The following is a 13,538-nucleotide window of genomic DNA, read 5'->3' as shown; positions in this document are numbered from 1 at the left end:
TCAGATTGCTGTAACCTCAGGGTTACAGGCATGAGCCACTGCACCCACCAAAAAGGATAGTTTTTAAAGGAGGAGACTGCAGAGTTATTCTGAAGAAGCTCACAATGGCTTTAAGTGGTCACATTACATAATTTGGTGATTAGCGTGTTAACTGTGTGGTTCTAATTATAAAATCTGCTCTTTCTTTCTCAAGGCCATTTGAGTTCTTCTTCAATCTATCCTGTGTGCCTTGCGCCTTATTTAGTGGTCACAACTTGTTCTGACAATAAAGTGCGCTTCTGGAAATGTTGTATGGAGACCAACCCACAGTGCAATTCAAGTGATGAGAAAGAAACCTATCATTGGAGGAGATGGCCCCTTATGAATGATGAAGGAGAAGATAACAGCAGTACAGTGAGCATTGTAGGAAGACCAGTTGCTGTGAGCTGTTCATATACAGGTCGCCTCGCAGTGGCTTATAAGCAGCCTATGCACCACAATGGTTTTGTTTCTAAAGAATTTTCCATGCATGTTTGTATATTCGAGTGTGAATCCACTGGAGGGTCAGAATGGGTTTTAGAACAAACTATTCATCTCGATGATTTGGTTAAGGTTGGGAGTGTTCTTGACTCACGGGTTAGCGTTGACAGTAATCTGTTTGTATATAGCAAATCAGATGCACTTTTAAGCAAGGATAGGTATCTTATTCCAAATATCAAGCACTTAGTACATTTAGACTGGGTATCAAAAGAAGATGGCTCCCACATTCTCACAGTGGGGGTTGGTGCTAATATCTTCATGTATGGGAGGCTTTCAGGAATTGTAACTGAGCAGACCAACAGTAAGGATGGCGTAGCTGTCATTACGTTGCCACTAGGTGGTAGTATTAAGCAGGGGGTTAGGTCAAGATGGGTTCTTCTTAGATCTATAGACTTGGTGTCCTCTGTCGATGGTACACCTTCACTACCTGTTTCTCTCTCTTGGGTAAGAGATGGGATCTTGGTGGTGGGAATGGATTGTGAAATGCATGTGTATGCCCAGTGGAAGCATGCTATGAAATTTGGGGACACAGAAGCTGATAGTCCCAGTGCAGAAGAGACATTACAAGAACATTCTGCCTTTAAGTCTAGCATGTTGGCAAGAAAAAGCATTGCTGAAGGAACAGCTACTGCTGACGACGTGTTTTGCTCACCAACTGTAATTCAAGATGGTGGCTTATTTGAGGCTGCCCATGTACTTTCTCCTACTCTCCCACAGTATCATCCAACTCAGTTGTTGGAATTGATGGATTTAGGGAAAGTGCGGAGGGCTAAAGCCATCCTCTCTCATTTAGTAAAATGCATTGCAGGTGAAGTTGCAATAGTTAGAGACGCCGATGCTGGAGAAGGAACTAAGCGACATCTTTCTCGAACCATTAGTGTAAGTGGCAGTACAGCAAAAGATACAGTCACCATAGGAAAAGATGGTACTCGAGATTACACCGAGATAGATTCTATTCCTCCGCTGCCACTATATGCATTACTTGCTGCAGATCAGGATACATCCTACAGAATTTCAGAAGAGAGTACAAAGATGCCTCCAAGCTATGAAGATCATACTGAAAATCAGCCAGAGGATCAGTATTCAGAGCTGTTTCAAATCCAGGATATAACAACGGATGATATTGATTTAGAGCCAGAAAAGAGAGAAAATAAGTCAAAAGTAATAAATCTTTCTCAGTATGGGCCAGCTTACTTTGGCCAGGAACATGCTAGGGTACTTTCAAGTCACCTTATGCACTCAAGTTTACCAGGCCTTACCCGCTTGGAGCAGATGTTCCTTGTTGCACTGGCGGATACAGTGGCTACCACCAGTACTGAGCTTGATGAAAACAGAGATAAGAATTACTCAGGTAAATAGTTTCACTAAAAATGCATAAAGTTACCACTAGAAATGTTGTATTATCTGTATAATAACTCACATGTTCAATTGTGTTTTTTCTTTCAAATCCTTCAAGGAAAAGCCCTTTCTCATAGATAGTCACTATTTTGTAATAGACTTAGTTGTAAAAGGAAAGACAGTTGAAACAAGCTATCACTTGTACACATGATGCCTCGGATTTATGGTAGTCTGTGTGCATGTTCATAGGGGTTGTTACAATGAAATCTTTGTATGATTTTTTTTTCCCAAATAGATTAATTCTTGTGGTAGTCTTCTTTGAGTGGTAATAATGGCTCATTTGTTATCACAAGACATAGAGACTTCATGGGCTCAAATTACTAACTTCTCATTTCTAGATATAAATAGCTTTTTTAGTATTACACAAATTTTTTTTTTTTTTTACAAAAGTTCTCTCAAGAAAGACATTCAGCATTTAAATGTGTGTATCTTGCCTAATACATTCTATAACTAAAAAGATTTTGGCTGTCTTCTGAAACTGGATTTCATTCTCTCCTATGCAGAAAGTTGAAGGTAATGGTGTTGATTATAAACAAATGGCATTAGCAAAGGAAACCAAAAAATAATTGATCTTTCATTCATTCATTCAATAAATATTGTGGAAGAGTGAAGAATTACTGTGTGCCAGGCACTTTATGTACTTTATCCCATTTAATTATAACAATCTTCTAGTAGGTAGGTAGCTATTATTATATTTAATTTTATAGATGAAGACACTGGTCCTTAGGAAATTAAGTGGCTCATCTAAGAGTACATGGGCATTAAGTGTTCATATGTGGAAAAATTGTTGCTCTTAGACCTGTCCTCTTTTTAAATGTTCAAAAGATTTCCAAATTTGGGGGAAAAATGTTCCTCAAAGCCAGTTTGAAAATCTCTCTTTTATAGGTTTACAGCTTTGCAATATATCCTTGATATTTCCTGTCTATAGACCAAAATAACAAGAGACTTTAGAGGTTTTTACCTGTGACCTGTTTTCTAAGTATGTTAGTTAAGATAGAGGGGGAAGAAAAAAGAAAACCAAAGCCTTCACCATTTTGAGGCTGTATGCATTAAAGCAAAAATTTCCCCAGAATAACCTTAATCCTTCTTTTGCATACTTAATATATATTCAGAGTTTGTACCCTGAAATGTTAAGAAAGTGGGCATGCTGTAATCCATGAAAAATAGTGTAAGTGTTATGATATAAACTGTCATTGGCTGACAGTATGAAAACAGCCTATGCAGTGAACAGTCATGAAGTAGATAAGGCAGGAATGAATGTTTCCCTTTAACAGATAGAAGCAAGCTCAGACATTAAGAGTTGCACATCTATTAAAATTAAATGATTTTAAGTAAATTAGTTCTTCTGTTTGTTCAGGTGAGACAATGTATAAGGCATTCTTGACTCTGCATTGTCTCATACTTCATATTCACACCACTGGCAAATGCTGTCATGTCTAGAATTATTTTCCCATGACCCTTGTAGTTCCTACCCTGGCTCAAGTGCTTGGTGCCTCCTGCCTAATTACCGACTCAGTCCCCATAACTGCTTTGTTTGTTCAGGTCTGTTTTCACATAGGAACCATGGTTTATTTGAAACAAAATCATACTAAATTCTCCTCTGTTCAGAATATACCACTGGCTTCCCATGTCACTTTCAAATAAAAGCCGGTGTCTTTACAATGGTCTTCAAGGACCTAGATGGTCTATGCCCTGTTCCACTCCCTACGTTGACCGCCTTGCTATCTTTTTTCTGGGTCTTTGTACTTACTATTTCCTTTGCATGCAGTGTTCTTTAGATTTATTTGTGGCTCATTTCCTGCTGAAATTGCACTGTTCTGTGAAGTTATTTCCTGGTCACCTTATATACAGTAGATCACTCTTACTTCAGCACTCATTCTGTACTGCCTGCTGTTTCCCTCCGTAGAATCACTTTCATATATTTGTCTGTTGTTTCTTACTTTGTCCTAAAACATAAACTTCTTAAGAGTGTTAACTCTGCCTTTTTCACTGGCCAATTCCCAGTTCTTAAACTGTAGTAGAAAGCCAGGCGCTGGTGGCTCACGTCTGTAATCCTAGCTACTCAGAAGGCTACGATCTGAGGATTGCAGTTCAAAGCCAGCTCGGGCAGAAAAGTCCATGAGACTGTTATCTCCAATTAACTACCCGAAAAGGGGAGGTGGTGAAAAGGGGAAGTGGTGCTGTGGCTCAAGTGGTAGAGTGCTAACCTTGAGTTGAAGAGCTGAGGGACAGCGCCCAGGCCCAGAGTTGAAGCTCCATGACAAAACAAACAAACAAAAAACTGTAGTAGATTGTACTACTTACATGGAGGAGATATAAATTTGTTGGGTGAATGGATGAATGAATATAGGTAATTGGAAGTAAGGTGGAACTTAAGTGTGGCAATTGAAATTTTTCTTTTGTTTTTTGAGGTGTTTTTTTTGTCTGTGGAAAATATTCTGCTCTTTAAGTGTTTCATTTGTCAGTTATTCAGTTGGATGCTATCAGTACTTTTGCAATGCTGTTACTCAAAAGTGGTTATAGTTTTATAGTTATAGTGGTTAAAGTATTTTCCATACTTTCAACTTCTGGCTAAGTGGAATCAAATTTGTATAAGCAAATTTATGGAGTTAAGGTTGAGGTTCAGTTTAACCTGTAAAACTAGCTTGGAGAGTCAAATTTCAACTGATAGTACTTTATTTCAGTAAAACAAAACAGCTAGAGGATGCTATGTGCTTAATTTTTGTAACAAATTTAGTTATGTAATTTCTGTCTTTAAGTGTTAATCTCAGTTCATCTAGGAAATATTTTTAACAATTATACCTGATTTACTACGGTGAATTTCCTATGTTACCAAATAAATGGTATTGTTATCTGTACTAAGGAGTAATTTTTCAAAAACATTTTCTCCTTCAGAGTTTAACATTCACATGATTTTTGTAAAGATATTAAAGTTTACCCTGGGGCTGGGGAGGTGGCTCAGTGGTAGAGCGCTTGCCTTGCATGCATGAGGCCCTGGGTTCGATTTCTCAGCACCACATAAGCAAAAAGAAAAAAGCCGGAAGTGGTGCTGTGGCTCAAGTGGTAGAGTGCTAGCCTTGAGCTGAAGAGCTGAGGGACAGCGCCCAGGCCCAGAGTTCAAGCCCCATGACCGGACCCCCCCCCCCAAAAAAAAAATAAAGTGTACCCAAAGCAGTACATGAAAAACAGCTATTCTGTGTAAATTGTTATTAAAGAGTTTAGTGTTTATTTTATAACATTTAAATCAGTTTGGAGCCTGTTGAATTCCTTTTTCATTAAACATATTTCTGCTTGAAATTACAGGAAGAGACACCTTAGACGAATGTGGTTTGAGATACTTGTTAGCTATGCGCTTGCACACATGCCTTTTAACATCCCTGCCTCCTTTATACCGGGTACAGCTACTTCATCAAGGTATTCTAGTCCCCTCATTATTTGAATCTTTTATTTAGTATTGAAGCATATGTTTGGGGGGGAGGGGAGGATGTTCATAGATATACCACTGTACCTTCCTGTCACACAGCGCCCATTCACATTTTCCTTTGTATCCCTGTAGTACAAAAAGACTAATGATAACAGACTTCATTTTATCCTTTCTACTTGAAAATTCTTTTCAGAATAAATAAATATGTAACTCTGCAAAAGATCACTACAGTTCCAAAAGTTATTAATTCATGTTTCTCATTTAGGTGTGTCCACCTGCCATTTTGCTTGGGCTTTTCATTCTGAAGCTGAGGAAGAACTGATTAATATGATCCCAGCAATTCAGCGCGGAGACCCTCAGTGGTCTGAGTTAAGAGCTATGGGAATAGGTTGGTGGGTGAGGAATATTAACACCCTTCGAAGATGTATGGAGAAGGTAACAGCTTTAAAAGAAAAAAGATACTATCTTCCAGAAAAATCTATTAGGAAGAAATAGTTTGTATATATTAACACCTTGGAAACTTTTTAAATGAAAATTTGGGGGGATTCAAAAAACTTGACTTTTTATAAAATTTCCATGTGGAATAATATGATTTTTTGTTTCGCTATACACTTCCGCATCTTTGGTCTTTATGTAATAGTATTCAAAATACGATTGCATATGATAGGAGGGTTAGTAATTTTTGAACTTACAGAATTGATTTATTCTGTACAACTTTAACAATTTTAGTTCTGTAGCTGAAAGGGTGCTACTGTATTCAGAGGAACAATACATGGAAAATTACATACTCATTAAAACGTTTAAAACCGTGGGTGGTGGCTCAGTGTCAGAGTACATACTCAGCATGTATGAGGCCCTGATTCAATCCTCAGCACCATTAAAATAAAGCAAAATAAAATAAATTTATAACTTCTTCAAAATAAAGAATCTTGAACCACCTGTATTTTAATTACATGCCAAAAGAACAAGTCAGTCCTTTAGCATTACCAAAGTTTGATTGAAATGTACCAGAAAATTGTATTTTAATTGAACTCAGGGCCTCAAGTTCTTGCTCACCTTTTTCTGTTCACAGCTCTTCCATTTGAGCCATGTCACCAGCCTGGCTTTTCTTGGTTAATTGGAGATACAATCTCTTGGACTTTTCTGCCCAGGCTGGTTTTGACCACTGTCTTCAGATCTCAACCTCCTGAGTAGCTAGAATTACAGATGTGTCATTGACACCCAGCTGTATTTTCTTTAAATAACACATAACTATAAACAAAATATATTGTAATTGTATAGCTATATTATAAATTTACTTTGTATAGCAAAAAAAATGGTGTTACACCACATGGAAAATTTCCCATTCCCATGGTTTCAGCCAGTCATGGACATAGTTAGAAAGCATTAATTGTTGATGATTGTAATTATTTTGTCAAATAGTTAGAATACTGTTTTATTTACTACTAGGTTGCCAAAGCTTCTTTTCAGAGGAACAATGATGCCTTAGATGCTGCATTATTCTACCTTTCCATGAAGAAGAAAGCAGTGGTGTGGGGTCTGTTTAGGTAAGTTACCTCAACACTCAGTGTGATTAATAGATGAGGATTGTGTGTCACATCAGAAACCTAATTGTGAAAATGATTAGGTATTTGAGTTTGAACTACTCAGTTTATCTCTTTATGCCTTGGTTCCTTTATCTGTAAAAATGAGCAGAATATATATTTACAAATTAACTTATAGGGTAGGATTTTTTTTTTTTGTCATGGGACTTGAACTCAGGGTCTGGGTGCTGTTCCTGGGCTTTCACTCAAGGCTAGCACTCTCCCTCTTTGAGCCACAGCACCACTTTCAGTTTTCTGGTGATTAAAATTCTGGATGAGAACCTTCTCTCGGGCTGGGAAGGTGGCTCAATGGTAGAGTGCTTACCTTGCATGCTCACGGCCCTGGGTTCGATTCCTCAGCACCATATAAGCAAAAAGAAAAAAGCCGGAAGTGGCGCTGTGGCTCAAGTGGTAGAGCACTAGCCTTGAGCTGAAGTGCTGAGGGACAGCGCCCAGGCCCAGAGTTCAGGCCCCACGACCGGACCCCCCCCCCCCCCCCAAAAAAAAAAAAAAAAAAAGAATCTTCTCAGACTTTCCTGCCTGGGCTTGCTTTGAACCATGATTCTCAGATCTCAGCTCCAGCCTCCTGAGTAGCTAGGATTACTGGCGTAAGCCATTGGTACCCAGCTTTTTTTTTTTTTTTTTAAGTTTGATAAAAACACATTTGAAGACAGGTGTTGATTATTCATGTTGCGATACTAGTTCCTCTAGAGATGGAAATCAGAAGGATTGAAGTTCAAAGCCAGCCTTGGCAAAAAAAATTTTTTTTGCAAGTCAGTAAAAAGCTGAGTGCAGGGCAGGGGTGTGTACTTGTCATCCCAGCTGTAACGGAGGCTCACGGTTCCAGATCAGTCTGGGCAAAAAAAATTATCAAGATTCCATCTCAACAGAAAAAGTATGGGTAGGGGCTGGGAAGGTGGTTCAGTGGTAGAGCGTTTGCCTTGCATGCATGAGGCCCTGGGTTTGATTCCTCAGCACCACATAAGCAGAAAAAGCCAGAAGTGGCGCTGTGGCTCAAGTGGTAGAGCACCAGCCTTGAGCTGAAGAAATGAGGGACAGAAAAAGTATGGGTGAAGTGGTGCATACCTTGATCCCTACTATAGCAGGAAGCATAGTTAGGAGGATCAGGCTGGCTTAGGCAAAGAGTCTGTCTCAAAAATAACCAAAGTGAAAGGGCTAGGGGCATGGCTCCAGTAGTAAGTAGTGCGTATGCCTAGCAAGCATGAATCCCTGAGTTCAGCCTCCAGTACCACTAAAAACAAAACAAAAAACATTTTGGAAGCCAAATGCAATGGTTCATATTTGTAATCCTAGATATTTAGGAAACAGCAAAGGTTGGAGGCCAGGCTGGCCAGAATCTTTTCTGAAAAGGGGAAAGGAGATGGGCAGACACATGGAGAGAGGAATGATGGTAAAATCGGTCATAATATTCATTGTACATCTATGAAAATGGAACTAGATAACTTGGGGGAATAAGGTAGGGTTGAGAGAAGATGGGAGGGAGAATGATAGAATAGGACACTGATTAAATGCCTTATACCCACATAGTGAGATTCAGTTGAAACTATTGAAAGATAATAAATTTTACATTAAAAAAATAAATCAATAAAAAAAGAGCAAAAAGGACTGGGTCTGTAGCTTGCCTAGCAAGCCTGAGGCCTGGAGCTCAAACCCCAAAACTGCCAAGGAAAAAAAAGCATTGGAAAGTAGTAGGAGATATTTATGGTTTTTATTTGTATAATAATGTACTTTCCTTACTAGAAGAGATGCTTGAAAATTATCCCTATAACTTGTTAGAAACAGATAGCGACTCTTCAGTGTCAGAGACAAATAGACACGTAATATATATAGGAGACTCGTCAAAGCACAAAAAGGTTCAATACCCTACCATATACTCTACCCAGAGCTATGTAGGCACACTGGGCAGGGCAGTCTGCTAGGTTTTTATCTCAATCCAAACTGTCCCTCTTTGTCAAGGACTTAGACTCTCATTCTAAGTACAATAGATTATGAACGTTAGAGAGGAGGCTATTCTTTAATTCTTATCAAAGGTTGACTTCCCCCCCCCCCCCCTCCCCCTTATCATGGTGGGCTGGGAACTGGGTGGCTGACAGATACAGTTGGAGGCGGTTGGTGAGGTCAGTGGAAAGCTCCCACTAGAAAGAGGATTTTATTCCTTGTTAACTCCATTGATAAAGATTTACCTTCCTAACAAGGCTATCTGGTCACAAGCAGCACACCTGGTAGTTATAGTTATAACTCCTTTGACACAGATTTATATTCCTAACATGGCTGACTGGTCACAAACAGTACAAATAGTTGCAATTGAAATAAAAACAAGCAAACATAATTTCAGGAAATACCAGCATACAAGACGGAGGTACTTTGGTTTGACAGAAAAGACTGCTTTTTCTTCACAAACTGAAGTTACTACTGTGAACTACTTTTTTTTAACTTCTCATAACAAAAATTATTTATTTGTGTGATGAACAAATGCCAAATATGTTACAAGCACATTGCTGAGCAGTAAGAGTTTACTAGAACAAAACAGACTCTCTCCTACTGCCTTGAATCTATAAGAAGTATCTCAGCAAACAATTCTATAATGAATCTGCTCACATCTCCATGATTAAACTTTGGAAACTATGACACATATAACAGGAGCTCCCTCACCAGTGGAGGCAAGAATTAGAAAAATTTAGCCTGGAAAAGTGACATTCACTGTAGATTGAAATAAGTAGATTAATTTAGGTAAGCCAAGTCTGAGAAAAGAAGAGATTTTGGGTATCATTCAAGGCTTTATATTTAAATCCCAGAGAACTTTATTTTCTAAGCCTGCTCTTCAAAACTGGTGATCCTAGGGGCTGGGAAGGTGGCTCAGTGGTAGAGCAGTTGCCTTGCATGCATGAGGCCCTGGGTTCTATTCCTCAGCACCACATAAGCAGAAAAAAAAAGCTGGAAGTGGCGCTGTGGCTCAAGTGGTAGAGCGCTAGCCTTGAGCTGAAGAGCTGAGGGACAGCGCCCAGGCCCAGAGTTCAGACCCCATGACCAGACCCCCCCCCCCCCCCAAAAAAAAACAAACAAACAAACCCTGGTGATCCTAGTGAATTGCTGCAGACAATTTTACATATCAGTGTTCAGATTTGACTTGGTTTGAATTTTTTCTGTCTCCATACATTCTGTAGAGAATTAAAATATTTTAATTGTAAATCACTCTGGTTCCTAGGTCACAACATGATGAAAAAATGACAACGTTTTTCAGCCACAACTTTAATGAAGACAGGTGGCGTAAAGCTGCTTTGAAGAATGCTTTTTCTTTGCTTGGAAAACAACGCTTTGAACAATCCGCTGCTTTTTTCTTATTGGCCGGCTCATTGAAAGATGCCATTGAGGTATAAATCAATAAGAAGACATGCTATTATACATACCTGCAAGAGACATTGCAATTTTTGTCATGTTTGCAACAACAAATAATAGCTTTAGGAGTTGCCACACCTCAAATAGTGTCACCATGATTGATGAAATTATAAGTATACTAAGGAGAGATGTGTAATTTTATATGTGACACAATGCATGCTAAAATAATGTATAAATCTATGAAAAATGGTGAAGATAGTTTATGAAATGGTTTTATTGGCCCTCTTGTAATTCTGAGCCATTTGAAAAGAATAGGTCATACCAACCCTATTCTATGAAGAACAACAGATATTTAAAGTTCTCTCTCTTCCAAATGAAATTTATAGACAAGACACTGAAAGAATGATTTATGTTGTCTTTTACTATATTTGACTTAGGTACTAGAAACTGAATGTGAAGGGGTAAAGTTTTTGCATTTTGTAATCCTGGCAGGTGATCATGAGAGTAATGAATGTTTGTATTTATGGTATCTCCCTTGTTAGGTTACTTACTAGCATTATAACCCAACAGTGAGGGAAAAATGAGATTAAAAATAATGATAGAATAGGAAATACCTAACAGTGAAAATGCTATAAATTTAAAATTAATAGTGGCACAGTTATCTCAGGCACATTTATAGTTTTTAAAATTACAAATTTTAACATTTTGAAATGGGAAATTTAGCTTTGAAGATAAGCAAAGAAGAGAAATGTTGATTGACTGCAAATGCTTATATTGTGTGACTGGCCTCAGGTTCTCAGATTCCATAGTTACAATTAAGTATGGGCTTCCAAAGAGCTATTTAATACTTATTTGCTAGGTAAATGGAAGTCTTTTTGCAGTCATAAAGTATGATTATGTTTATATGAAAATATATTTGGGAATTAAGAGGAACTGAGAATTAAAATGTCATAAGTAGTTACTTTTGCAGTGAATATTATTAAGCTGACATGAGTTTGAAGTACTAACATACTTTGTTTTATGCCTGTTTTATAAGTGATCTTTTTAGGCTAGAAGCTGCTAAGTTCTAGTGTTTTCCTTCTATTGTTCTTTAATCTTCTCTACCACACTCTTAACTACCTTTTACTGTTGCAACCTCTGGAATCCCTCCATCCACTTCTAAACATAGTTTCAGGTTACCAGTGGGATTTTCCATACCATTCAATAAAGTAAGTACTTCCTACTATTTAAAATTTTCAGGTATGTCTTGAAAAGATGGAAGACATTCAGCTAGCCATGGTTATTGCCCGTTTATATGAATCAGAATTTGAAACTTCATCCACTTACATATCTATCTTGAACCAGAAGATTTTGGGTTGCTCTAAGGATGGCTCAGGATTCAATTGCAAACAATTACATCCTGACCCTTTTCTGCGTAGTCTTGCTTACTGGGTAATGAAAGATTACACTCGGGCCTTGGACACATTATTGGAACAAACGCCAAAGGAGGATTCTGAACATCAAGGTAAGCCATTTTATGAGTTTCCCTTTTGTTCTTTTTTTTGGTCTATTGTGGGGCTTGAACTCTGGGCCTGGGTGCTGTCCCTCAGCTGTTCAGCTCAAGGGTAGCACTCTACCAGTTGAGCCACAGTGCCACTTCTGGTTTCTGGTGGTTGTTTTGGGTCCAGTTGTGGGGCCTGAACTCTGGGCCTGGGCGCTGTCCCTCAGCTCTTCAGCTCAAGGCTAGTGCTCTACCACTTGAGCCACAGCGCCGGCTTTTTCCTTATGTGGTGCTGAGGAATCGAACCCAGGGCTTCAGGCATGCAAGGCAAGCGCTCTACCACTGAGCCACCTTCCCAGCCCTTCTGGTGGTTTTTTGGAAGTAAGAGTCTCACAGACTTTCCTGCCTGGGCTGGCTTTGAACCGTGATCCTCAAATCTCAGCCTCCTAAGTAGCTAGTATTATAGGCATGAGCCACCAGCACCTGGCTTTCTTTGTGTTCTTTAAAAGAAGATAGTTTCTGGCCTTCATTTTTATTCAGATTAATAAAATTGTTACCAAATTTGCTTCTCAGCTTTGAGAAATAAAAAATAAAATTGTCGGGGCTGGGGGTTTAGCTCAGCGGAAGGGTGCCTGCCCGGGGCATGCAAGGCCCTGGGTTCGGTCCTCGGCCCTGGAAAAAAAAATTGTCTTGTGTGGCTAAGATTAGGCACATAGGTATTTGTAATAAAATCTAGTGTTTTAACATAATTTGATGACCATTGGGAACTTCTTCAAGTTTCTGACTCCTTTGGCTAATAGGTCTCTTGATTTCTGGTACGGTAATATATTTCCAGCCCTGGACCCAAAATGAATTGCTCCTTTTAATGGAAAATAAAGTTTAGAGATTGTTGTCTGGGTCCAAGAATACACAGTACTCCTGTTGTGGTTATTATTCCTAGGCTGTGTCAGTGAATGAAGTTAGCCTGAGAATTCAAGGCATCACACTGTAATTTTTAATTCAAATGTAGATTTTTAGGTATGTGTTTCAAGTTTGTGTCTTAGAATGGAAGATGTGGTTTCTTATGGAATTAACATTGTTGTCTGCTATCTTATATGCATGGGTATAATTTCAGGATAAGAATACAAATATATGATCACTAGCAACATTATGACTAAGCTCTTTTTTGGCATATATTTTTATGTTTATGATACATTCCACTAAAGATAGACAGTAAATTTCTTGTTTTTGTGTGTGTGTGTGTGTGTGTGTGTGTGTGTGTATGCGCGCGCGTGTGTGTGTGTGTGTGTGTGTGTGTATGCGCGCGCGTGTGTGTGTGTGTGTGTGTGTGTGTGTATGTGTGTCGGTTGTGGGGCTTGAACTCCACCGTCCCTTAGCTCTTCAGCTCAAGGCTAGCACTCTACCACTTGAGCCACTAGCACTCTACACTTGAGCCACAGTGCCACTTCTGGCCTTTTCTGCTTATGTGGTGGAGTTGAACCTAGGGCCAGTCTCAGGCATGCTAGGCAAACACTCTACCACTGAGCCACCTTCCCAGCTCCTAAGTTTCTTGTTTTAAAGTCATTTTTCACAATTAGCTCTTTGTGGTTAGACTGTCAAGTTGATATAAATATTCACTTAAGTTTGCACTTAGAAAAATCGAATTTTTTAAAATTATATCAAATATTGACATGATTTTGAAATAAATTCCATAAAACCAGGGTATTTTCAGAGAACCCTAGCTTTTTCCCTTGTTCGCCCTTGTTACAATTGTGTGTGTGTGTGTGTGCTTGTCCTG

At 38.8% G+C, this 13,538-nt stretch overlaps 1 protein-coding gene across 2 annotated transcripts in view; it reads left to right on the top strand.

Moving 5' to 3' along the window:
* Positions 1-13,538, top strand: part of Dmxl2 (Dmx like 2) — a 109,275-nt gene that overhangs the window by 65,086 nt on the left and 30,651 nt on the right. For both annotated transcript variants that reach the window (XM_042687435.1, XM_042687434.1), the window contains exons 18-23: positions 194-1,870; positions 5,221-5,331; positions 5,607-5,776; positions 6,791-6,888; positions 10,151-10,316; positions 11,521-11,785. In XM_042687435.1, coding sequence (XP_042543369.1) covers positions 194-1,870; positions 5,221-5,331; positions 5,607-5,776; positions 6,791-6,888; positions 10,151-10,316; positions 11,521-11,785 — 2,487 coding nt within the window. The remainder of the gene's footprint in view (positions 1-193; positions 1,871-5,220; positions 5,332-5,606; positions 5,777-6,790; positions 6,889-10,150; positions 10,317-11,520; positions 11,786-13,538) is intronic.

This window comes from Dipodomys spectabilis, unplaced genomic scaffold (assembly GCF_019054845.1).
Source record: "Dipodomys spectabilis isolate Male_0828 unplaced genomic scaffold, ASM1905484v1 ptg000108l, whole genome shotgun sequence".
Taxonomy (NCBI): Eukaryota; Metazoa; Chordata; class Mammalia; order Rodentia; family Heteromyidae; genus Dipodomys; species Dipodomys spectabilis.
Note: the sequence above shows the minus strand (reverse complement) of the source record. Positions and strands in the feature narration are given on the sequence as shown.